This window comes from Scyliorhinus torazame, chromosome 9, assembly GCF_047496885.1.
Source record: "Scyliorhinus torazame isolate Kashiwa2021f chromosome 9, sScyTor2.1, whole genome shotgun sequence".
NCBI classification, from domain to species: Eukaryota; Metazoa; Chordata; class Chondrichthyes; order Carcharhiniformes; family Scyliorhinidae; genus Scyliorhinus; species Scyliorhinus torazame.
Window position 1 is genome coordinate 203,527,161 of NC_092715.1, and position 26,720 is coordinate 203,553,880.

The 26,720-nt window shown below is 48.9% G+C and overlaps 1 protein-coding gene across 1 annotated transcript in view; it reads left to right on the forward strand.

Annotated features, from left to right (window-relative positions):
- frmpd1a (FERM and PDZ domain containing 1a) overlaps positions 1 to 26,293 on the forward strand; it is a 264,403-nt gene extending 238,110 nt beyond the window's left edge. Inside the window, exons 15-16 of the mRNA XM_072517007.1 lie at positions 15,959 to 16,801; positions 22,494 to 26,293. Of these exons, the coding sequence (XP_072373108.1) occupies positions 15,959 to 16,801; positions 22,494 to 24,778 (3,128 nt within the window). The 3' untranslated portion in view covers positions 24,779 to 26,293. The remainder of the gene's footprint in view (positions 1 to 15,958; positions 16,802 to 22,493) is intronic.
- Positions 26,294 to 26,720: the final 427 nt, after the last annotated feature.

Genomic DNA, 26,720 nt, shown 5'->3' on the forward strand with positions numbered 1-26,720 from the left:
GGTGGGTGGGGTTGGGGAGGGGGGTGAGGGTGCTGGGTGGGTGGATGGGTGTGGGGTGTGGGTGGTCGGCTGTTGCCATGGTGTGCGGTCTGTGGCCATACTACCCGATTCCCACGCCCATCTAGTCAGTGAAGCGGGCGGCTATCTGTCCCGTGCCCGCTGGGCCAGCCGGTAACGGTGGACAGCCACCCGCCTGTGTCTACCCCGTCTGCCCTGACCATTGCCCCCACCCCCCTCATCTGGGGAGGACTGTGCCTCTTCTGCTGCTCTCCACTCCGCCCTCCTCTGCCTGCGGCACATCGCCCCTCTGCTGGGCTATGTTGTGCAGGACGCAGCACACCACAATGATGCGGCCGACCCTATCTGACCGATACTGGAGGGCGCCCCCAGAGAGGTCCAGGCACCTGAAACGCATCTTCAGCACGCCAAAGCACCTCTCGATCACTCCCCTTGTCGCTACATGGGCATCATTGTAGCGGTTCTCCGCCTCATTGCGTGGCCTCCGTATAGGCGTCATCAGCCACGATCGCAATGGGTAGCCCCTGTCGCCCAGCAACCAGCCCCTCAGCCGGGGATGGCGTCCCTCGTACATGCCGGGGATGGATGACCGCGACAACACGAATGAGTCGTGTACACTGCCTGGGTGACGGGCGCAGACGTGCAGGATCATCATGCGGTGGTCGCAGACCACCTGTACGTTCATCGAATAGGTCCCCTTCCTATTAGTGAACACGGTCCTGTTATCTGCAGGTGGCCGCACGGCGACGTGCATCCCATCGATCGCGCCCTGGACCATGGGGAACCCGGCCACGGCAGAGAAGCCCACGGCCCGGGCATCTTGGCTGGCCCGGTCCACGGGGAAGCAGATGTAGCGGTGCGCCATGGCATAAAGGGCATCTGTCACTGCCCGATGCACCGGTGCACCGATGTCTGCGAAATGCCGGACAGGTCCCCACTCGGTGCCTGGAATGACCCCGTTGCATAAAAGTTCAGGGCCACCGTAACCTTGACGGACACGGGGAGAGGGTGTCCCCCGCCAGTGCCACGTGGTGACAGGTGTGCCAGCAGGTGGCAGATGTGTGCCACGGTTTCCCCGGCTCATCCGGAGTCTCCTCCTGCATTCCCGGTCCGTGAGGTCCTGGTATGACTGCCGGGGCCGGTACACACGGGGCGCCCTCGGGTGCCTCCGTTGCCGTGGGGCCGCGACGTCCTCCTCCCCCTCCTCGTCCTGTCGTTCAGGTGTCCCTCCAGCCTGGGCGGCTGCCGCCTGCCCCTCTGCGGCAGCCTGCGCCGCCTCTCTGGCACGCTCCTCCTCCTCCTCCTCCTCCTCCTCCTCATCCAGGGCAACATAGACATGAGCGGCTGCCACCACGGCGGCCAACATCGCTGGATGATCTGAAAACATGACAGCCTGGTGGGGGGAGGGGAACGACGACATGTCATCATTGCCCATATCCCCTCCTCCCCCCAGCCAGGTGGCATGGACCGCATGGGTCCAACTGTTGGAGGCTGGCACCTGGCCAGGTGGACCAACTCATTTGCCCTCCCATCACCCTCCTCGGCACGGACCCCCTCCCCAACCTCCACCCCAGCACGGACCCCCCCCAACCCCCAACCTCCACCCCAGCACGGACCCCCTCCCAAACCTCCACCCCAGCACGGACCCCCCAACCTCCACCCCAGCACGGACCCCCTCCCCAACCTCCACCCCAGCACGGACCCCCCCCAACCCCCAACCTCCACCCCGGCACGGACCCCCTCCCCAACCTCCACCCCAGCACGGACCCCCCCAACCTCCACCCCAGCACGGACCCCCTCCCCAACCTCCACCCCAGCACGGACCCCCTCCCCAACCTCCACTCCAGCACGGACCCCCTCCCCAACCTCCACCCCGGCACGGACCCCCTCCCCAACCTCCACCCCAGCACGGACCCCCCAACCCCCAACCTCCACCCCGGCACGGACCCCCCCCCAACCCCCAACCTCCACCCCGGCACGGACCCCCTCCCGGCACTCCCCCGGAGCCCAGCCTACTCTAACCACCCCCCCCCCCCCCCTGCCGCACACACACACACACAAGCCGAGACACACCTCTCCTCACGCAATCAGTCTGCGGCCACGCCATTTCCTGCCCAGAGCCAACCCCCCAGGCCGTCACTCACCTCCTCGCTGGTCGGCGTGAGCCTGGAGCACCGGGTCACGCCAATGAAAAGGAGGTTTGATTCACGTCGACGTGAACGGTCATCACGTCGACGGGACTTCGGCCCATCCGGGAGGGAGAATATCGGCAGGCCGAAAATCGGCTGCCTTGCGCAGACCCGTGACATTCTCCGCGGCAGCGGCGCCATTAACGCCCCGCCGACTTTTCTCCCTTCGGAGACTTCGGCGGGGGCGGGATTCACGGCGGACAACGGCCATTCTCCGACCCTCTGGGGGGTCGGAGAATGACGCCCGTGGTCTCATCAGTGCTCTGTGTGACTGAAGCATTACATCTGTACGTTTTTATTCAATTCCTCTTGCAAGAAAGGATAGCATTCCATTAGCCTTCTTAATATTGCTGTACCTGTATGACTCCCCTCTAGCTCTGACAAAGGGTAAATTTCCTTTGACTGGATCCATGAGATTGTTAAATATCCCTTCCAATAAGACTTGAAAACGACATGTGCGATCCTTTGTCCTAGCAGATGAATAGACACCAGTTGGCCAGGCCTTGCTTATGAAATGCAGATGGCCCTTGTGTAGTTCTCTTTGAATTTGGTCTCTGCTGTTCACAGGGGTCATCAGTGTTTTTTCAAAGAAAACGAGGTGGACGTTTCTGCGATACAGCCATGGTAGCTTCTTTTGTTCAAGGTCACAGGCAGACATAGCTTCAGCCATTTTAAAAGGTCCTTGTCCAGTTTTTAAAGTTCTCATAATTAGCCATGAGGATATCTATATATATTTTATAAAAAATAGAGTGTGAGGTCTTCGTCCCCTGCCACTTGGCTGACTGGCACCTTTTCACTCTGTGAAAGTTATGGTTTCGAGTATCACTTGAGCCCAAATCTAAACTGGCACTCCTGCGCAGAACTGAGGGAGTGCTGTACATTCAGAGGTACCGTCTTTCGGATGAGATATTCCCATTTCGGCAGCGGTAAGAAATCCCATAGCTTTATTCGAAGAAGAGCACGAGTTTCTCTTGATAAGTGGTCCAAGATTTATCCCTCAACTAAAGCAAATTAACTGGTCACTTATTTAATTGCTGCTTGAGGAAACCTGCTTTGCATAATTTTGGTTTCTGCATTTTCCTACAATTCAAATTGTGCCCAACCTTTAAAACAATTAGTTGGCTGTGAAATCCTAAAGATGTGACGGTTGCTCATTAATTGAAATTATTTCTTTCTTCAGTAGCATCAGTCGAGTGAATTGGCTGACAGTGAATAATATTACGTCCCAAAACAATAATTGGCACAAGGGGGCAAAGAAAGTAAAAGGCAAACGGGAATAGGACTGCCCTCCTCAGCTCCAACAGTCGCCTAATGTATTCACTGTAGCACAGCCCATGTAGATGACAAGGCTTCATGTTCCAACTTGGATCTGTGCTGAGTTAGCTGTCCTTAGTCAGAGCAAAGATTCAAGCTTCCTGATAGCTGGGAAGCTATCTGCAGCAAAACACTCCGTTGAATCTCCCTTGGAAGTCCAGCTCCAGCAAGCAGAGTTTATAAAAATAATCCAGGCTGGCCAATCCCATACGTTTGAAAATCTTCCCCCTCCCCTTCCTGTCTGGGGTTAGTAGTTCCTCCAGTACAGTGTCTCTCGGGGCCCTCGGGTACCTCGTCGTCTCCTTGCGGACAAAGTGTTTGATTTGTAAGTGCCGGAGCTCCTATCCTGTCCATAGCTGCAATTCTTCCATTAGTTTGTCTGGGGTCGCGCGTCTGTCCCCTATGTAATGTCCTTGACTGCTAGCGTCCCTCCATCCTGTCTCCATTTTTTAAAGATGGTGTCAAGCATGGCTGGCAGGAATTTGTGGTTACCGCAGGTGGGGGCCATGTTAAACTGAAATGCTGCCTCATTTAGATGCTACATTATTTGATTGTCCTCAATTTGGTTATCACCATTGGCAGGATGTGTATTTTGCCGGGGGGGATGGGGGGGGGGGGGGGGGGGATGATGGGAGCGTTGCTGTGGCGAGGGCCAAGAGGGTCGTTCCCTTGCGGAAGGACTCCTTCAGCCTCACCCATTCCATGTTCGGTTCTCGTATCCAGCCCCTCACCGACTCGGCTGTGGCTGTCCAGTGGTAGTATTGCAGGTTCGGGAGGTATAGGCCACCCATGTTTTTCCTCCTTTGTGTGTAGACTTGGGGATCCTTGGGTTCTTTCCACCCCACACAAACGCCATGATCATCTTGTCTATCCTTTGGAAAAAGGCCTAGGGGATGAAGATCGGTATGGATCGGAACAAAAAGAGGAATCTTGGCAGCACGTTCATCTTGATCGTCTGTACCGTCCCCGCCAGGGAAAGCGGGAGTGCATCCCATCTCTGCAGGTCTTTTTTGACTTTCTCCGCCAGACTGGTCAGATTTCACTTGTGGATCCATGTCCAGTCGTGGGCTATCTGGATCCCCAGGTAGCAGAATTTGCTTTGGGCTAGTTTAAATGGTAGATCCCCCAGCTCTGCCCCCTCCCCCACTTGGGTTCACCGGGAATGCCTCGATCTTGCCCAGGTTGAGTTTGTAGCCCGAGAAAGCCTCAAACTCTTCCAGGAGCTTCATGATTACTTTCAGGCCATTTTGTCGGTCCGAGATCTAGAGGAGCAGGTCATCTGCATAGAGTGAGACTCTGTGCTCTCTGCCCCCCTCTTCGGATGCCCTTCCAATCTTTCACGTTTCGCAGAACGATCGCTAGGAGTTTGATTGCCAGGGCGAACAAGAGTGGGGACAGTGGGCATCCCTGCCTTGTGCCTCAGTGCAGCTAGAAGTATTCAGAGCTGGTGGTGTGGGTCCGAACGCTCGTCTTGGGATCGTTATACCTCAATGAGATACTTCCATTTGACTCTGTCGAAGGCCTTTTCTGCGTCCAGGGGAGACGATTACCTCTGGTGTTCTCTCTCAGATGGGGGTCATTATTACATTCAGCAGCCGCCTGATGTTCACAGTTAACTGTCTACCCTTGACAAAGCTTGTCTGGTCCTCTGCGACCACCTCTGGTATGCAGTTCTCCAGTCTCTTAGCCAGGACTTTTGCGAGTATCTTTGCGTTTACATTGAGCAGCGAAATGGGTCTATATGATCCGCATTCCGTCGGGTCTTTGTCATTTTTGTGTATCAGCAATATCGTGGTCTGTGTTAGCGTTAGCGGCAGGGTGCCTTGCAGGCTATAATCTCTCCCCCAAACACAACCTTCAGTGCCTCCTGGAACGTGGAAGGTGAGAATTCCCCGTTCCGGTTGTTAGTGATGTACTCGCCTATGGCCTGTGATATTTTCTGGCAGAAGACCTTGTTGGCCAAGAGGGCCATGTCCATCCTCGATGCATGGCATTGGGCATGGCCTGTCTCCAACCTCACATCCATATAATGCGGAGCATGGTCGGAGATGACTATGGTGGAGTATTCCACCCTTATTATTTCTGGAAGCACCCACTTCCCCACTGCAAAGAAGTCAATCCGTGTATATACTTTGTGCACCGGCTGAAAGAACAAATATTTCTCCTTACTGGTGTAGGAACCGCCATGGCTCCACTGCCACCCATCTGCTCCATGAAAGTTCCCAGTTCCCTAGCCATGCCTGTCTTTTTCCTGTTTTGGGGTTTGACTGGTCCGCCAGTGGGTCCTGTACACAGTTTAAGTTGCCCCCCATGATCAGTTGATGTGTGTCGATGTCGGGCATTTCCACCATGGTCTTTTTAATGAAATCTATGTCATCCCAGTTGGGCGTGTACACGTTTACCAGAACTACCGGTGACCTGTCCAGGACACCGCTGACCATGATGTACTGTCCCCCTAGGTCCATAACCGTCCTTGTTGCTGTATCCTCTTGCTAATCAGTATGGCTCCTCACCTAGCCCTTGTCCTATAACATGAGTGATACGTCTGTCCCACCCAGGCCTTCCTTACGCGCAGTCGATCCTTCTCCCTCAGGTGTGTCTCTTGCAGGAAGACTTTGTCGGCTTTCAAGCTTCTTAAGTGGGCGAAGACTCTGGATCCTATTACTGGGCCGTTAAGTCCCCTAACATTCCAGGTGATAATCCTGGAAGGGGTTTTGTCCCCCACTTCCTGTGGGATCAACCATACTTACCTGGTGAATACTCCCCTGCACTCTGGGGTTTCCGTTTGTTAGGGGGCACTGTGTTTTGCCATGTCCGCCCCAATGTCCTGATATGCTCAGATTTTGTGCCCTTCCCGTGCAGGTACTCGCCATGGTCTGTCTCGCCCACCCCAGGATCCTCTCACGATCCTGGTATCGATGTAGCTTTGCGATGATCGCCCTCGGTTGTTCCCCTGCTTTGGGTTTAGGCCGGAGTGACCTGGGCGCTCTGTCGATCTCCGGGGGGTTGGGGAAGCTGTCTTTCCCGACTAGGTTGCCAGCATTTGGGCGACGTAGCCCATTGGGTCCCTGCCCTCGATCGCCTCTGGCAGGCACACAATTTGAATTTTCTGACTTTGGGATCTGTTCTCTTGGTCCTCAACTTTCCCTTCACTGGGTCACCACCAACCTTTTGACTTCTGCCTCCAGGGCAACAATCCTGTCGCTCTGGTCTGTCAATGCTTTCTCCAATTCCTGGAGAATTTTTTCCTGCGCTTCCACCTTTTTTTTGAATAAACATTTTATTGAGGTATTTTTGGTTTTACAACAACAACAAAATAAACAATGTACATGAATCTATAAACATAGTGCAAAAGCCATCTTCCTCCCTTACAGGTCCCACTTTTATTAACCCCCTACTCTAAGCTAAACTAACCCCTCCCCCCCCTTCTGTGAGATTAATTTTCCGCAAAGAAGTCGACGAACGGTTGCCACCGCCGGGAGAACCCTAACATTGACCCTCTCAAGGCGAGCTTGATTTTCTCCAAACAGAGAAAGCTAGCCATGTCAGATAGCTAGGTCTCCGACTTCGGAGGCTTTGCATCCCTCCATGCTAATAGTATCCGTCTCCGGGCTACCAGGGAAGCAAAGACCAGAACGTCTGCCTCTTTCTCCTCCTGGATTCCCGGATCTTCCGACACCCCGAAAATCGCCACCTCTGGACTTGGTGCCACCCTTGTTTTTAACATCGTGGACATGACATCTGCAAACCCCTGCCAAAATCCCCTAAGCTTCGGACATGTCCAGAACATATGAACATGGTTCACTGGCTCTCCCGCACACTTGCACACCTGTCTTCCACCCCAAAGAATCTGCTCATCCGGACCACTGTCATGTGAGCCTGGCGAACGACTTTGAATTGTATCAGGCTGAGCCTGACACATGTTGTGGACGCGTTGACTCTACTCAACGCGTCCGCCCATAGACCATCCTCTATTTCTCCTCCCAACTCCTCCACCCACTTGCGCTTCAGCTCCTCAGTCTACGTCTCCTCTGACCTCATAAGTTCCTTGTAAATGTCAGAGACGCTCCCTTCTCCCACCCACCCTCTGGAAACTACCCTATCCTGTATCCCCCTTGGTGGTAGGAGTGGGAAGGTTGAAACCTGTCTACGTAGGAAGTCCCACACCTGCAGATACCTGAATTTGTTTCCCCTCGCCAATCCAAACGTCTCCTCCAGCGCCCTCAAACTCAGAAAGCTCCCCTCTATAGACATATCCCCCATCCTCTCAATCCCTGCTCTCTGCCATCTCCGGAACCCCCCATCCATACTTCCCGGGGCAAACCGGTGATTATTACAGATTGGAGACCAAACTGATGCTCCCTCTGCTCCCACATGTCTCCTCCATTGCCTCCAGACTCTCAGGGCCGCCACCATCACAGGGCTGGTGGAGTACCGTGCCGGCGGGAATGGCAGAGGCACCGTTACCAATGCCCCCAAACTGGTGCCCTTGCATGAAGCCGCCTCCATACGCTCCCATGCCGACCCTCCCCCCACCACCCACTTCCTGATCATGGCTATATTCGACGCCCAGTAGTAGTTACTAAAGTTTGGCAGCGCCAGCCCATCCTCTCCCCGTTTCAGCTCAAGCATCCCCCTCTTTACTCGCGGGGTCTTGCCCGCCCATACAAAGCCAGTGATCACTTTGTTGACCCGTTTAAAAAAGAACCGCGGAATAAAGATGGGGAGACACTGAAATACAAACAGGAATCTCGGGAGGATCGTCATCTTCACCGTCTGCACCCTCCCAGCTAGTGACAACGGGAGCGCGTCCCACCTCCGAAAATCGTCCTTCATTTGGTCTACTAGTCGGGCCAGATTTAATTTGTGCAGCCGTTCCCATGCCCACACCACTTGGATGCCTAGATATCTAAAGCTCCCCCCCACCACTCTAAATGGCAGTTCCCCCAGTCGCCTCTCCTGTCCTCTCGCCTGAACCGCAAACATATCACTTTTCCCCATTTTTAGTTTATACCCGAACACCGGCCAAATTCCCCCAGAATCCTCATGATTTCTTCCATCCCCTCTATTGGGTCCGATACGTACAGGAGCAGGTCGTCTGCGTAAAGCGAGACTCTGTGCTCCACCCCCCCCCCCCCACCCCCCCTACCCCCCCTGACCAGCCTCTTCCAGCCCCTTGAAGCTCTCAGTGCAATTGCCAGCGGCTCTATGGCTAATGCCACCAACAGTGGGGAGAGGGGCCATCCCTGTCTCGTCCTCCGATGCAGCCTAAAATAGTCTGATGTTGTCCTATTTGTCCGTACGTTCGCTACAGGAGCCTGATACAGCAACCTGACGCAGTCAATAAAGCCCCGCCCAAATCTGAACCATCCCAGTACCTCCCCCAGATATTCTCATTCTACTCGATCAAAGGCCTTCTCTGCTTCCATTGCGAACACTACCTCCACCTCCCTTCCTTCCGAGGGCATCATGATCACGTTTAATAGCCTTATATTGGCCACCAACTGCCTTCCCAGTAACAAACCCCGTCTGGTCCTCCCCAATAACGTCCGGAACACAATCCTCAATCCTGGAGGACAAAACTTTTGCCAGCAGTTTGGCATCCACATTCAATCGGGATATCGGCCTGTAGGTCCCACACAGCTCCAGGTTCTTGTCCCGCTTCAGGATCAGCGAAATCGTGGCCTGTGACATCGTCAGGGGCAGTACCCCTCTCTTCCTTGTCTCATTGAATGTCCTCATCAACAACGGTCCCAATATCCCAGAGAACGTTTTATCGAACTCCACTGAGTACCCGTCAGGCCCCGGGGCTTTACCCGACTGCATGGCTTTCAAACCCTCCGCTATCTCTTCCAACCCAATCGGGGCCCCCAGCCCTTCTACCAGCTCCCCATCCACCTTCGGGAAGTTCAGCCCCCCTTGGAAGTGCCTCATCCCCTCCGGCCCCGTTGGGTGTTCCGACCTGTAGAGCCTACTATAAAACTCCTTAAATGCCTTATTCGCCCCTGATGAGTCTCCCACCAGGTTCCCGTCTCCATCCTTTACTTTTCTGAAGCTTCCACCTTCTTCTTCAATCCATCGATCACTTTTTGCATGGAGACCATCGCCTCTGTCACTCCCACTTTGACCGCCAACTGTAGTTCGACCTTTATCGCCTCATTGCGGTCAGTTCCTTCATAAGGAATGCCTTCCGTCTCCAGGTGGTGAGTGGGAGGCTGATGCTCGGGTTGCCGGTCGTCCTCTCTCTTGGGTGGCTGGGGCCCCCTCACCTCATGGGTCCGGAGAGTTCTTGCTCGCTTCAGTCTTATTTAAAATTTTGTTTTCATCACTTTTATTCGGACTCTTCTGGTCCCTGGTCATGATGAGAGCGATGAAAAACTGTTCTTCGGTATTTATCTTATCAACTACATTTACTGATCTTATATGGTCCATTGTAGGACACGCAAAACATTGCTTTGCAAAATGCCCAATACGGCCGCACCTGGAACAAACTCGTCCTAAGGCCGGACATTGCTGTGGGCCATGCCGAATGCCACACCTTGGTGGCAGCGGCTCCTGTTGGCCGCTTAAAATGGCTACCCACACTGAGACCACGGTTCTTCATGACATGCATCACAGCACTAATGGCGTAGGCTTCTTCTATCTGAGTTGGCACCAAAATGTTTTGAGCAGAGTGTGCTTATTTGCTGTGCAGCTATCTCACTCGCCTGGCAAATGTTTACTGCCTGTTCCAGCACCAAATCTTCCTCCCGCAACTACCTCTCCCAGAGCTTATCATCAGCTACACCAAAGACAATTTGGTCACAGATGAGAGAAGATTTCAGGCTACTGAAGTTGCATGACTGGGCCTTCAGCCTCACGTCAGTGACAAAACTGTCAAACGATTCACCAGGTTTTTGGGTACGCATAAGGAACATGTATCGTTCAAATGTGTCATTTAAACGATATGACACGTGTTGGAAATTGTATGCTTCTGTAAAGGACAACCATTCCCAACTACTGAAACAAGGTGCATTATCTGTCACGACTTTTACTGGAATTCCGTGTCGAGCAAATACAGATTTCGCCGCTCTTATCACTGAGTGAGCAGTCGAATCCGACAACATTCTGATTTCAGGATAATTATAGTAATCTATAAAGATTAAATAATCATTCCCTCTGAAATAGAGTATATCCATCCCAACCTTTGACCATGGGTTTGTGACGATCTCACTCGCTGCAAAGGTTTCTTTACACTGGGATGGTTGATGTGTTTGACAGACACTACACTCTTTAACGCAGTTGTCAACATCTCTATTAATGCCTGGCCAGTACACTGACTGTCTGGCATGTCTGTGACACTTCTCCATCCCTTGATGCCCTTCATGTATCTTTTCCAGAATACTTTTTGTCAGGCAGGAGGGTATTACAATTCTGTCTCCTTTCAACAGGAATCCGTTTATCACAGTCAAGTCATCCTTGATGCTTTGAAAGTTGTAACAACTGCCATTAGGCCATCCTTCTCTTCGGTTTTTTATTACCAGTTGGAGTATTGTATCTTTTTCAGCTTCATCTCTTATGAGCTTTAGCCTTGCATCAGACACAGGTAACATGTCTGCTACAAATGCAGCATGTGCTTCCACATTGAGAACTACTTCTGATACTTTCTCATCATTGTACCTTGTGGCTCTTGATAATGCAGCTGCAACAACTAGTTCTTTGCCCGGGCCCGGTATAGACTAACGTGAAATCATATCGTCTGAGCTTCATCATCACGCTGAAGTCTCGGTGACATGTCATTGAGATCTTTCTTTATGATGTTTACCAGCGTACAATGATAATAATAATCTTTATTAGTGTCACAAGTAGGCTTACATCAACAATGCAATAAGGTTACTGCGAAAAGCCCCTAGTCGCCACACTCCAGTGCCCGTTCGGGTACACTGAGGGAGAATTTAGAATGTAGAATTCACCTAACAGCACGTCTTTCGGGACTTGTGGGAGGAAACCGAAGCACCCGGAGGAAACCCACGCAGACACGGGGAGAACGTGAGGACTCCACACAGTGACCGAAGCGGGAATTGAACCTGCGACCCTGGCACTGTGAACCAACAGTGCTAACCATTGTGATCTGTTTACACAATAAAGTCTGGTAGGCCATAAACATAATAGTGAAATTTACCGATGCCCGTTAATAGGCCCAGCCCCGGGTCAATGTCCGTGTGGAGTTTGCACATTCTCCCTTGTCTGCGTGGTCTCACCCCCCACAACCCAAAGATGTGCAAGGTATGTGGATTGGCCAGGCTAAATTGGCCCTTAATTGGACAAAATAGAATTGGGTACTCTAAATTTTAAAAAAATGGTAGGAAGAGAGAATCTTGCTCCCAGTGAATGGCTCGCTGCCAAGAACCACGAGGCTGGGGGAACCAGAGAATGAAGCCCGTTTTCTATTAAAGTTAGTGTGCATGGTTAAACGAGGGGTACCTTAGCCACACCTGTGGCAAATTAATTATCTAAGACACTGAGTTAGGAAATCATTTATAATAATAATAATCTTTATTAGTGTCACAAGTAGGCTTACATTAACATTGCAATAAAGTTTCTGTGAAAATCCCCTGGTCGCCACACTCCGGCGCCTGTTCGGGTACACAGAGGGAGAATCAAAATATTCAAATTACCTAACAGCACGTTTTTCGGGACTTGTGGGAGGAAACCGGAGCATCCGGAGGAAACCCACGCAGACACAGGGAGAACGTACAGACTCTGCACAGACAATGACCCAAGTCAGTAATCGTCCATATGTCTATCTAATGACCATTTGAATGCCCTTAATGTTGGCGAGTCCACTACTGTTGCAGGCAGGGCATTCCACGTCCTTACTACTCTGAGTAAAGAACCTACCTCTGACATCTGTCTCATATCTATCTCCTCTCAATTTAAAGCTATGTCCCCTCGTGCTAGACATCACCATCCGAGGAAGAAGGCTCTCACTGTCCACCCTATCCAATCCTCTGATCATCTTGTATGCCTCAATTAAGTCACCCCTTAACCTTCTTCTCTCTAGCGAAAACAGTCTCAAGTCCCTCAGCCTTTCCTCATAAGATCTTCCCTCCATACCAGGCAACATTTTGGTAAATCTCCTCTGCACCCTTTCCAACGCTTCCACATCCTTCCTATAATGCAGCGACCAGAATTGCACGCAATACTCCAAATGCGGCCGCACCAGAGTTTTGTACAGCTGCAACATGACCTCATGGCTCCGAAACTCAATCCCTCTACCAATAAAAGCTAACACACTGTACGCCTTCTTAACAACCCTCTCAACCTGGGTGGCAACGTTTAGGGATCTATGTACATGGACACCGTGATCTCTCTGCTCATCCACACTGCCAAGAATCTTACCATTATCCCAGTACTCTGTCTTCCTGTTATTCCTTCCAAAATGAATCACCTCACACTTTTCTGCATTAAACTCCATTTGCCACCTCTCAGCCCAGTGCTGCAGCTTATCTATGTCCCTCTGTAACTTGTAACATCCGTCTGCACTGTCCACAACTCCACCGACTTTCGTGTCATCTGCAAATTTACTCACCCATCCTTCTACGCCCTCCTCCAGGTCATTTATAAAAATGACGAACAGCAGTGGCCCCAAAACAGATCCTTGTGGCACCCCACTAATAACTGGACTTCAGTCTGAACATTTCCCATCAACCACCACCCTTTGTCTTCTTCCAGCTAGCCAATTTCTGATCCAAACTGCTAAATCACCCTGAATCCCATGCCTCCGTATTTTCTGCCGTAACCTACCATGGGGAACCTTATCAAACGCTTTACTGAAATCCATATACACTGTGCTACTGTGCTGCCCCTACTCTATCCATCTGCGGGGGGAGTGGAGCAGCAGTCTAATATCTCATACAGAAGAAAACACCTCCAACAATACAGCACTGAATTGCCAGCCTAGACTCAAGTTTCTAAAGTGGGCCTTGAACCCACGAGTCCCTTTGAACTAAAGCTGAGAGTACGACTGCAGATCTAAATCCAGCATTTGGGTATCACCTGAACTGCACGGTCACAAGAGAAAGTGTCCCAACACAAGCCTGTCATCATTTATTATTTAAATACTAATTTTACATGGGTTTATGAAACACATGAACCAAACCAAATCTTCTGATTATTTTAATTCCAGGCACATCAAAACCGAAAATAACCAGTTCATGTTGTCAAAGTATTAAATGAAAACCTGTTATTTTAGAATCAGGAGATGTTAAAAATACGCAGCCGGTGAATTAGTTTCATCAGAATTTCATTTGCATCTACATGTCAATAGCCAGTCTTCTTTTTTCTTTTCAGATGCTGATAGATCTATTGTGCATTCCCAGAATTATCCATTTTTATTGTAGATTCCATCATTTGCTTTCTATTTGCTTTAGAATCAGTCCATTTCCTGAGTGCAAAGCTGATAAATTTTGCCACTTGATACTTAAGTCTTCAGTTTAAATGTACATTTCCTGATGTTGTGCGTGACTCACTCATTCAGTAGAGACACAGTGTAAAAGAGAGGAGGAGTGTTAGGGCAACACTTCTGTCAAACTCTTAAAGACTGCTTACCAGATACAGACCATTTAATGCCAGTAAGAATTGTAGCCAAAATATAGCAGGGATCTGAATCACCCAGAACACAAAACCAATATGGACAACTTTCATTCCAATGGCAATCACTTCATTCGACAGATCAATTCTGCAGAACATCTGGGCAGCACGGTGGCGCAGTGGATTAGCCCTGTTGCCTCATGGCGCCGAGGTCCCAGGTTCGATCCCGGCTCTGGGTCACTGTCCGTGTGGAGTTTGCACATTCTCCCCGTGTTTGCGTGGGTTTCACCCCCACAACCCAAAAGATGTGCAGGGGCTAGGTGGATTGGCTACACTAAATTGCCCCTTAATTGGAAACAAAAATGAATTGGGCACTCTTAAAAAAAATTTTTTTAATTCTGAACATTTTGTGTTTCCTTGGTATCATATTCAGAGCGTGCCCCTTTGCAGTGAAGTTCTGATGGAAAATAAACTCACATTAGCTTGAACATGTTGCTGTTGCAGAACCAAGCTGAAGTGAGTCTGAGAAAGATAGATCACAATCATTGTTCTGACGTGGCTAATATTAGCATTACTCACCCTGAACTTAGTGCCAATGTTAACTACTGATACGATTCCAGGATGTAGGAACATCCATTTTATGATTTTATGATGTGTGTCCCTCGGAAATATAGGATCAGTCTAGAAAGATTATTGAAGGAATCTCAGAATCAGGACAACTTTCAAAAATCAAACATTTATCAGGAATCAGGGGCGGGATTCTCCCAGCCCTGGGCCGGGCCGGAGAATCCCCTTGACCGGGCTACGCTGCCCCGATGCCGGCACGCGATTCTCTGCAGAGCGGAGAATCAGCGCCATTGGCGCCGGCGTTGTTGGCGCGGCGCTGGTCGTGGGCCGCTCTGCACGGCCAGCCTGCCGAATCTCCGGCCCGGATGGGCCAAGCGGCCGCAGTTACAACGCTGAGTCCTGCCGGCATCGTCCACACCTGCTCGCAGCCGGCGGGAACTCTGCGTGCAAGAGTCGGGTGGCGGCTTGTGGGGGGGAGGGGGGCTCCGACCCCGGGGGGGGGGGGGGGGGCCTCCAATGTGGCCTGGCCCGCGATCGGGGCCCACCGATCAGCGGGCCGGCCTCTCTCGCTGGGGGCATCTTTTCCTACGCGCCGGCCCCTGTACTCCTGTGCCATGTTGCGTCGGGGCTGGCGCATTGAAGGAGGCCACTGTGCATGTGCGTGTTGGCGCCGGTGCCATTGCACATGTGCGGATCCCACAGCGCACAGTTCGCACCGGGATCGGCAGCTGGAGCGGCGCGAACTGTTCCAGCGGCATGCTGGCCTCCTGTAGGGGCCAGAATTACTCCTAGCAGCGGCCCGTTCACGCCGTCGTAAAACGCAACGTCGTTTACGACGGCATGGACACTCTGCCGCGGGATGGGAGAATCCCGCCCCAGGATTAGCTTCTAATTTCTTTTTGTGTCAGCTTTTACTCACTTTAAAAGTTACACATTTTATTTTATAACGTGAGCGATGGACCTACCTGGGACATGAATTTGAGTGGTGTGAAGGAGCTGAATTAACACAGTCAATTGACGTGACATAATTATTGAAGCTCCCAGTTAAAGGCTGGACATTGGGATAATTTCTTACACACTAACTCCTCCCAGCAGCAACAGTTCTGAAGAAATTACCACCCAACCAAACCAAAATGTTCAACTAAAATATTTAAAACAGACAGAAAGGAAGGGTTCAAAAGTTAATTTCAATTTTGTTTCTATGCATAGAAAGTATTGAAGATGGCAAGATTCAGACTTTAAATAACTTTTAACTGGCTGTCTCCTCTGACATTAAATGTAACCTTCCCATTGTGCAGGTGATGAGGCACGAGGATTAAGCGATTCTGAGTCATCATCAGACATTGACTCATCATTGGATATGTCAATAGAGCTCCGCAAAATGAGAAACGGATACATCCAGCCTCTGACTGAAGAAGCCGAGGATATCGAGAACTCAGAAAGTGAGGCTACAGACAGTGACTGCTTAAGAGAGGATGTGCAAGAAGAGACCAGTTGTAGCACAGGGGATGTGTCTGATCTGAACGATGAAACAAGTCAGGAAGGAATCACTTATGAAAGAAGCTGTTCTTCCAACTCAATGGGAGAACTGCAAACGGAGACTTCAGCGAGCAGCACATCATATCCCCAATCGTACAGTGAGCTGTCTGAAGAAGATGACAAAGATTCTGTCACAGGAGAGAGTGAAAGTGAGTCAGCTGCAAAGAAGCACTGTATGGTGGAATTTAACGTCAGCCTTCATCAGCATTCGGCAGACTCTCTGGCCTCCATCCAGACCCTCACTGAGCACTGCACCAGTAATACAAACAAGCAGGTGACTTGCTCTTCATCTGACTTCAGCCAAAGTGAGAACTCTTGCACCACGGAAAGATGCAGCCAGTGTCCCAATGATGTCAGTGGGAGCCACGTACAAGGAAGCATGTCTTGGAGTTCGATAAGTCATGGCCTGCTCACCGAGTTACCACCAATTCCTCTTCCAGCTGCTGATGGGGATCTATCCAGTGAGGTTCTAACTATCCCTATTCTGGACCCTCCCCCTGGCTTTCAGGACAGTAGTTCTGATGATGAGTTTTTTGATGCAGCAGAAAGATTTACTGAGATTGACTGTCCAGTTGACCTCAGATTCAATGGTACTGAAGCAGGTAGGTCTGAGTGATGTTGACATTCAATTATCTATTTAGCTTCACATACTCCACATAGCAAATTGATTTGAAACAGGAAGTATATTTAAACTCATTTATAAAAAAAAATAAGAATTATGATTAACTACAAATATTTTAATGTCTATTTTTATTTGCTTCATATGTTACTAATTCTTTCAATAGTGACACTATTGAGGGACATGCACTGAGTTTGGGAATTGTGAAGGATCTGAATTAAAGGAGGTATAGCTGGAAATTATTGAAGCCCTCCACACACTCTTTTGAATAAAAGAGTCAAACTCAAAACATGGATCTTATCTGAGAATAACCAACCTTCTAATCTAGTGACTAATTAGTCCCTGGTAAAGTCATTACATTTCAAGAAGAATAAACCGATAATGTAATTCAAGAAAATTATATTAGACTGGGGGAAAAAAAAATCAAAATTCCTAACTGGTGACTGAAAAATCTGGGTGCGATCTAAAGACCTCATCACACCTAACTCAGGGTGCAATGAGGCCGGTAAATCTCTCGTGAAATTTACGACACTCGTTACGCCTCACGAGATCTAAGGAGATCTCGGGAGGCGTGGCGATCTGGGTCTTGCCCTCCTCGGGGCTTGGATCAGGCGTAACAGCACTGCGGATGGCCTCCCAGGCAACCAAGGGTCCCTGGGTGGTCGGGCTTTGGACAGGGTAGTACCCTGGTACCCTGATGCCACCCAGCACAGTGGCAGTGCCAGTCTGGCACCCCAGCAGTGCCACCTGGGCACCCTGGCAGAGCCACCCTGAAAATGCTTTTATGAGGTGGGGTGCGAGTGGCTCAAAGGCCTGCTATTTGGTAAATTGGGGCATTAGGGAGGCCCGGAGGCTGTTGGAGGGTCCGGAGGCTGTGTTGGGGGGTCAAGCTGAGCTTGTTAGTGCAGGAAATGAGCCTAAGTGCAACCTCATCGGGGCATTCTATCCGTTGTTGGCTCCAAACAGGTCTTGGAACAGGCTGATGAATGACCCCCACACTTTGTGGAAGCCATTGTCTGACCCTCAGATGGTGTATTTGATCTTTTCCAGATGGAGAAATTCCACCAGGTCTGCCAGCCAGTCTGCAGCTGTGGGTGGTGCTGATGATCACCAGCTAAGTAGGATTCTCTGGCGGGCGATTAAGGAAGCAAATGCAATGGCATCGGCCCTCTTCCCCATATGAAGTTCTGGATGGTCCAAAACCCTGAAGATTGTCACTCTCGGGCATGGCTCCACCCTCACCCCCACAACCTTGGACATTGCCTCGAAGAAGGCTGTCCATCCCAACAAGTCTGGGGCACGCGCTGAGCATGTGGGCGTGGTTGATTGGGCCTCCCTGGCACCGTTTACATTTGTCCTCCACCTCTGGGAAGAACCTGCTCATTCGGATTCTTGTCAGGTGTGCTCTGTGCGCCACTTAGATACATAGAAGGTAGGAGCAGGAGGAGGCCTTTTGGCCCTTCGAACCTGCTCCGCTATTCATCACGATCATGGCTGATCATCCAACTCAACAGCCTAATCCTGCTTTCTCCCCATAGCCTTTGATCCCATTTTCCCCAAGTGCTATATCCAGCCGCCTCTTGAATATATTCAAAATTATAGATACACAGAAGCTGCATGATACATTTTAGCTGCATGAGGCTTAGCCATGCGCAGGAGTAGGTGGAGTTGACCCTGATCAGTGCTTCGCTCCAGAGTCCCCACACTAATTCTGTCACTAATTCTTCCTCCCATTTTTTATAATAATAATAATCTTTATTATTGTCACAAGTAGGCTTACATTAACACTGCAATGAAGTTACTGTGAAAATCCCCTAGTCGCCACTTTCTGGCACCTGTTCGGGTTTACAGAGGGAGAATTCAGAATGTCCTATACACCTAACGAGCATGTCTTTCGGGACTTGTGGGAGGAAACCGGAGCACCCGGAGGAAACTCATGCAGACACGGGGAGAACGTGCAGACTCCACACAGACAGTGACCCAAGCCAGGAATCGAACCTGGAACTCTGGCGCTGTGAAGCAACAGTGCTACCCACTGTGCTACCGTGCTGCCATGAGGCCGGGCCCCTGCACTCCGGGGTTTCTCTTTGTACAGGGGCCCTCCAAAGTGGCTGTTTACTGTACCATCTTGTGACATCAACCCGAACCTGACCTGCTGAATCCAATCTAGAACCCTTCTCTCCCTTATCATTATGTTCCCCCTGTGGTCCCCCTTCGCCCCGCTGCCCCCCTTTCTATCCTCCCTCCTCCCAACGTGCTCCCCTCCCTATTCACCCCCCTACCTTCCCCTTCCCTGCCCCTGTGGTCCAGCCACCCCCCACCCTTCAGAAGTTCCCTCCCCTCTAGGTGATGTGACGTGGCCCCCCTTGCTTTCATACCTCCTGGCTCCAGCTTTCACTGCCAATGTGGTTGCCCTCCTCCCGGGGCTGATCTTTCCCCTTATGCCTGATCCATTGCCATCCTCTCCGTCTCCTCTTCCCCTTTCCTGTGCTCCGCTGCCCTCGCCCCTCCCTGTCAGCTAGTGCTATTGCTCAAAATGAGGCAGTACTGTCCCGCACAAACATTGTTCATTTCCATCACATTTCTTTCTCTTTTCTCTCTCTGCATCTTCCTCATGGCTGCTTTTTCTTCCTTTTGTCTAGGCCATTCACCCACACAGACCTGTCCGCCTCTGCCAGGGTCGTGAAACAACATTCTTTGTTCTGGAATGTCTTCAAACACACACTCATCATCACACACACACACTCATCCTCACAAACACACACACTCATCCTTAAACACACACTCAGCATCACACACACACTCATCCTCACAAACACACACTCATCTGCACACACTCTCAAACTCACAAGCACACACAAGCCTCCGCATACACACATCCTCACAAACACACACACCCATCCTCGCAAATGTACACACACAAGCATCCGCACACACACATCCTCACACGCATCTTACAAACACATACTCATTCTCACACACACTCATCCTCACACAAGCACTCATCCTCACACACTCATTCTCACACACACACTCATCCTCACACACACACTCATTTTCACACACACACAGATCCTTCACACTCATCCGAACATACACTCATCCTCACACACATTTTCACACACTCAACCTCACACAAGCACTCGTTCTAACAAACACACTCATCCTCACGCAAACACACACACTCATCCTCATACACAGATCCTCACACATTCATCCTAATACACACACAAACCCATCCTCACACGCTCACCTTAAACACACACACTCACCCTCACACACATTCATCCTCACGCACACACAATCCTCACACACTCATCCTAACAAACACAGAAACTCATCTTTACACACACTCATACTCACACTCTCAACCTCACATACACATACCCACCCATGCACACACACACATCCTCACATACACTCGCATCCTCACACATACTCAACCCAACACACACTCATCCTCACATACTCATTAACTTATCCTACCACACACATCAACTCACCCGACCACACACACAAAGTCACCCTCACACACATTTTCACACACTCAACCTCACACAAGCACTCATTCTAACAAACACACTCATCCTCACACACACAATCATCCTCACGCACACACACTTATCCTCACACACACACTCATCCTCACACACACTCATCCTCATACTCATCCTCACACACACACATCCTCACACAAACACACACACTCATCCTCACACACACTCATCCTCACACACTCAACCTCTCACACACTCAACCTCACACATCACACACATTCTATCATGCACGCTGATCCTCACACACACTCATCTGCACACTTTTAACCTCACACACTCAACCTCACATGCTCAAACTCACACACTCATCCTCACACATACTTAACCTGACACATAAACTTATCCTCATATACACTCACTCATTGTAACACACACACTCACACTCATCCTACTACATACACATTCATCATCACGCACACGTACACACATACTCCTCCTAACACACAAACACAATCTCACCCACACACACATCCTCACACACACAATCATCCTCACACGCACTCATCCTCACACGCACACATCCTCACACACACCCATCCTCACACACACCCATCCTCACACACACTCTTCATCACACTCTCAAACTCACAGAAACACACTCATCCTAACATACACGCAATCACTCACACAATCATCATCATGCACACAATATTATCCTCACACACACGCACTCTCACAGACTAGCTCTTTCTCACACATGCAATCATTCTCAAACACATATCCTAACACACTCAACCTCATACAAAAATACACATTCCAACACACACACACGTCCTCACACACACTTATTCGCACACACACTCAGCTGTATACACTCGAGTCGCACACACAACCTCACATGCTCAACCTCACTCGCTCAACCTCACACACTCTCAACCTCACACATACACTCATCCTCACATGCACACACTCATTCTCACACACACACATCCTATCACACACACTCATACTCACACACTTAACACCTCACACACTCATCCTTTCACCCTCACACACACACATTCTAACACGCACACATATCCTCACATACACATTCATCATCATTATACACATCATCACAGATACTCATCCACACACCCTCATCCACACACACTCAATCACACACTTCTCACACACACTTTTCCTCACACACAAACGTATCCTCTCACACTCTCATCCTCACACATACACACACTCATCCTCACATACACAATCTCACACTCCTCACACACACTTATCCTCACACACAAACTTATCCTTACACACACTCATCCTCACACACACACACGCTCATCCTCGCATACACATTCATCATCACACACACACTCATCCTCACACGCTCAACCTCACACTCATCCTCACACACTCATCCTCACACACTTATCCTCACACACACACACACTCATCCTCACACACACACTCATCTTCACACACACTCATTCTCACACAAGCACACACACTTATCCTCACACACACAATCATCTTCACACACACACACACAATCATCCTCACACACATGCGATCAACCTCACAGACATGCACTGATCCTCACACAAACGGACAAATCAAAGCAACGTCTCACGGAGCAGTCAGCCTATCAGCATTCATGGTCCAAGAGGTCTTGCTCTGATTGGCTCATTTTTTTCCTCTAATTCTTTTTAAACTTTGCGCATTTGAACCAGTGTTTGCCGGTCAGGTGCCAGCATTGTGGACCCACTGGTGACCCTTCATGGACCCCAGCTTGGAAACAGAAACATACAAAATAGCAGAAGGAGGAGGCCATTCTGCTCTTTGAGCCTACTCCACCATTCATTATGATCATCCAACTCAGTAGCCTGGTTCTGCTTTCCCCATATCCTTTGATCCCCTCTGCCCCAGGTGCTATATCTAACTGCTTCTTGAAAACATACGATGTTTTGGCCTTAACTACTTTCTGTGGTAGCATGTCCCACATCATAGCCAGCACGCGCCTCATATTGTTGTAGTATCGTTTAAGGCATCTAAGGCATAATGAGAGTTGTGGAGAAGAAAATCGAACTGCTGTCTGTTAACTTGCAGAACAATAAATGTGCTGTTTGATATTTATAGAAAATATTAGCACTACATCAACAATTGAAATGTTTTTCATTTTCTCGGTAGATTTGGAGTCTGCCTGTATTAAGGGGATTGAAGAGAAATTGAATGCACAGGCAAGTCTTTATGGGACAGGAATGAACATCAAGCGATATGCAACAAATGCAGAAAAAATGTATTTCCCACCCAAGGACCTTTATGGTGTAAAAGCTGTTCTATCTTATTCAAGCAAAGGTGAAGATCACATGTGTTTTTATGAAAGGGAAAACCTTGTGTCAATAATGCAGCAATCACTAACTCTCTCTTTTTTGACAAGCACTGAGAATGAACCGGCTTTGTTGGAAACTAAGCCAATTGGTCCATTAAAGTCCATCTCCATCTGTGCCCATAAAAAGGTCACATCAGATTTAATGGAGATGGAGCCTGATACCATGGAAACGAAATCAGTCACAGAAGCAATAACAGTTATTACTCCGGTCTCAGCTACACGTTACCCTTGTGATTCAGACACTATAGAGGGGAATTCTCCTAAAGCAAGGCGTTCTGAAGGAGGAGAGATCACAAACAAACCTCTCCTTAATGTGAATCTGCTTGGAACAGATTGTTCCAATATGGAGAGGTGTCGCACTCCTTCAGGTGTAATTCTGGAGCTTGGGCATACTTACTTACAGAATCTAATCGAAAATGAGATGTATAATGTGCCCACTGTGTCTTGCACTGATGAACAACCAATCCTGAACGCCACGAGCTCGAAAATCAAAGAACAAGGTGAAACAATTGTCGAAAACAATACAGTCCTAGAAAAGGGAGGTGAATGCGCTCAATGGGTGGACGTGGATCAAAATGGAACTCCACTCGGACAAACCTTACGTCAAATAGACTCCAAAGAGAATGCATTCACCTTCAAGGAAGAGGTTGAAATCTGTGATAGAGGAGAATCATTTTGCCAGGATGACAATGGCAGTATAACTTCACAAATGTACATGGTGATGCCCAATGAGAATCAGGCAATATTCCCAGAAAACTCAGTTCTGGAAGATGAAATCTCCAGCAGGAGGAACTCATCTGAGGGAGACAAAGAAAGCAAAGATGCTTACTCTCTCAACATGTCCAGGCTGCTCTTGAATTTAAACCGGATGTCCTTTAAGACATTTGGCATGGTTAAATATTTGGCATCTCCAACCTTAGAAGCAAAGATGGAAGTTTGCTCCGTGAGGTCCCCTACCATTTCTGAATTTCCTATGGAACCGGTGGAAGACAGTTCGAGAGATTGCTTATCACGAATAGAACAGAGCACAAACCAGACTGAGTCACTTGTGCCTCCCACACAAACACATATAAATGAGCTCAGTGCAACGCCACTTTGCCCACAAGATAAAAACCCTTTTCAGGAAGTATTGTCACTGGAAAATACATCACAGCCGCTTTATGAAGTAGACAGCACAGTGAGTCAGGAATCTGCAACCCCAACCCGACAAGCTGAATGTCCATCTACCAAATTGAGCAGCCTCCGACTAACAAGAGATAAACTTGATCTGACTGTTGACTCTAGAATCTCAGCTGCGCTTGCAATTGACACGGGTAAGGAAACAGATACACAGCTCTCAATGGGTGGAAAGGAAGTGTGTGGCTGCCAGATAGTATATGGAAACTGTTTTAGAACATTGGACACTGACGATGAAAATAAATATCTAGCAAGCTCCACACAGCAATCTTCACCAAAGACCACTCCGCCTGATTCAGGAAGTCCCTTATCTCAATACCTCACCATATTTACTAGGCAAAACGGTGAAACTACGCTCACCGGGTGCTACTTTGATATTCCTCAAACAGATGCCATACCAAAGCATGAAGTTCTATCGCAGTTCAAAGATAAAAGGTACAACATGCCAAATGGATTCAACCTGATACAGAATGATATCATTGAGCTACTCAGTGTGTTGAAAGAATTCCCCAGAGAAAGTCACGTAGAGGAAGAATGCGCAATTCTTATTTCAGCAACCAAGCAGAAACTTTATACTGAAAGCAGAAAGCTGATGTCCGCCTGCCAGAAGGGCATCAAAGTAGGCCAGGCTCCTGTGGAGATGCTCCTGGGAGTTTCTGAAAGTTTCCAGACCCTCATACAGCTAACAGCGACGTGTCTCCAGTTCACAACTTGCTTGCACTGTGCAGAGCGTCATGCTGAAGTGCTCAGTAACTTGACAGAAGTTGTTATGACTTATAAAACCTTTGTGCAAGCCTCTGAGGATGCTTGCAGCAGAAGGTCAGATGATTTAAGCATGAAAGTACTAGCTCAACAGTGTACTGCACTGACTGCTGGGGTTTTCTGTCTGACCCAGCTGTTCAAATGATCCACCTTTGCAATAGAAAACAATGTTTGGAAAGTGTGAGAATATAAGTATAACCTCTCAAAAGAAACGGAATTATGCAGCAAGTACGTTATAGTGCACTGAGTTAATCCCTTACAGACAAGTGTACAGTACAAAATGACATGTTGTTCATGTGGCCAGTGCCAGCCAATCAGCTGCTGCAAGACAACGTCTAATTTGAATGTTACGGTTGAATTCTTGGCCGCTGATTGGCTATTCAGGATTTCCAAATGTATTATATGGTGATACCAGTCAGAGCATTAGAATGGAGCTGACCTCTCGTCCTAGAACTGAGTTTCAAACTCATCCCATTGTGTTTCTTTCCACCATGGCTATAGGATTAACATTCTTCAGGGGTTTTCCAATGAGTTTCTAGAGGGAACAAGAGGCCACAAAATACTTTCTGATTTGGTATGGGTTTACACCAAATTAGCCATCTCATTCAGAGGGGCAAAGCTGATGGCTCCTATATAAATGAAAATTCTGTGCACACACGTTGTGTACTTATATGCATGTGTGTGCATGTGTGTATGTATGCGGATAGTGTGTGTGATCATGTGCTGAGGTAAAGATGGATGGTATTGTTTTGAGGCTGCTGTTAAGGTAGGCAGAGGAGCGGACACATAAGAAGTATTGCTTAGCATCTATCTCAAGCTCTGTCTGTTTTGGGAGTGTCTGATATTAGCACCAGATGCATTAAGCTGGTAGAATGTTCCATGCTTTGATTTTTTTAGAATGACGCATAGGAAGCCAACGGTAAACGTAAGATAGATTTATTTACAAGTATTTACAGGGGTCTGCATAACACAGTATCTCACTTCCAGTGTAATCCTAGCTGGGAGGACTGATGTCACCAAGCCCTGATCTGGACCTGCTTTTAACCTTTTCCCATAATAAGGCCCAGGTAGTAGACCTCCGCCCGCTACTTGGCGAGGCCATACTCCATGTGTCCCCATAGAGGTTATGACAATTTTGATGTTATTCACCTGATGGAGTGAAATATATCATTACAAATGCTGCTCCTATCTCCATGCTATGCCATTAAGTGGCAAACATTGGATTTCCTCATTTTGGCTGGAGACGGGCTGCATTTTCCATCATTGGCTAGGGTTTCCTTGAAAGCTTTCTCCAGCTATTGGATTAAAGAGTCTGCTTCTGACTCCTTGGTGCACTGCTCCTGATGAGAGCACATCACAATATATCAGGCCTGGAGCTGGGACTCACCAACCATTAAAACTAATATCGTGAACATTGTGGGCTGCAACCTCTCAGCCTACAATCTCTTGTGCAATTACCAATCCCTGGATGGGAGTGTTGGATTAGGGAATCAGTTTTGTACATGGATGCCAAAACTGCTTTTAATCAGGATCAAAGAATTGTCCTTGTATTTTTCATTCCATGGTTCAAACCTCCTACAACCTCGATGTTTTGAAATAAATTAAAGGAAGGTCATTTTCGTTTGACAGAATGTAAAATAAATATTTCTATTGATCAGTACTTACTTTTGCAGAAGCACATTGTGGTAGGTGCAGTGAAAGTGATAATTTTGGGTACTTTATTCAATGATTTTCTCTTTCAACCATAATTCGCATAAATTAATCGTTTGCCCCTACAACCTGATCTGCCCGTTCCAAGGTTGCATAATCCAAGAATGCAGTTGGGGTGGGGGAGGAAGTGAGGAGAGCCCACAATTGTAGCCACAGAGCCACTAACAGCCCAGAACATCACTGAAAGTACAGTTCTGCTATTTCACCTGGGATCCACCAAATTCACAGCAGTCTGCATGCAGAAAGCCAACCCCATTGGCACAGTGATGGCAAAGATATCACAATGGTAATCTTAACCTCAAATTAAGCTTTACATACTAGCAAATTAACATTTGCTTGCTATTATTAAATAGAGATGTGAAGCAGGGAATTAGCCA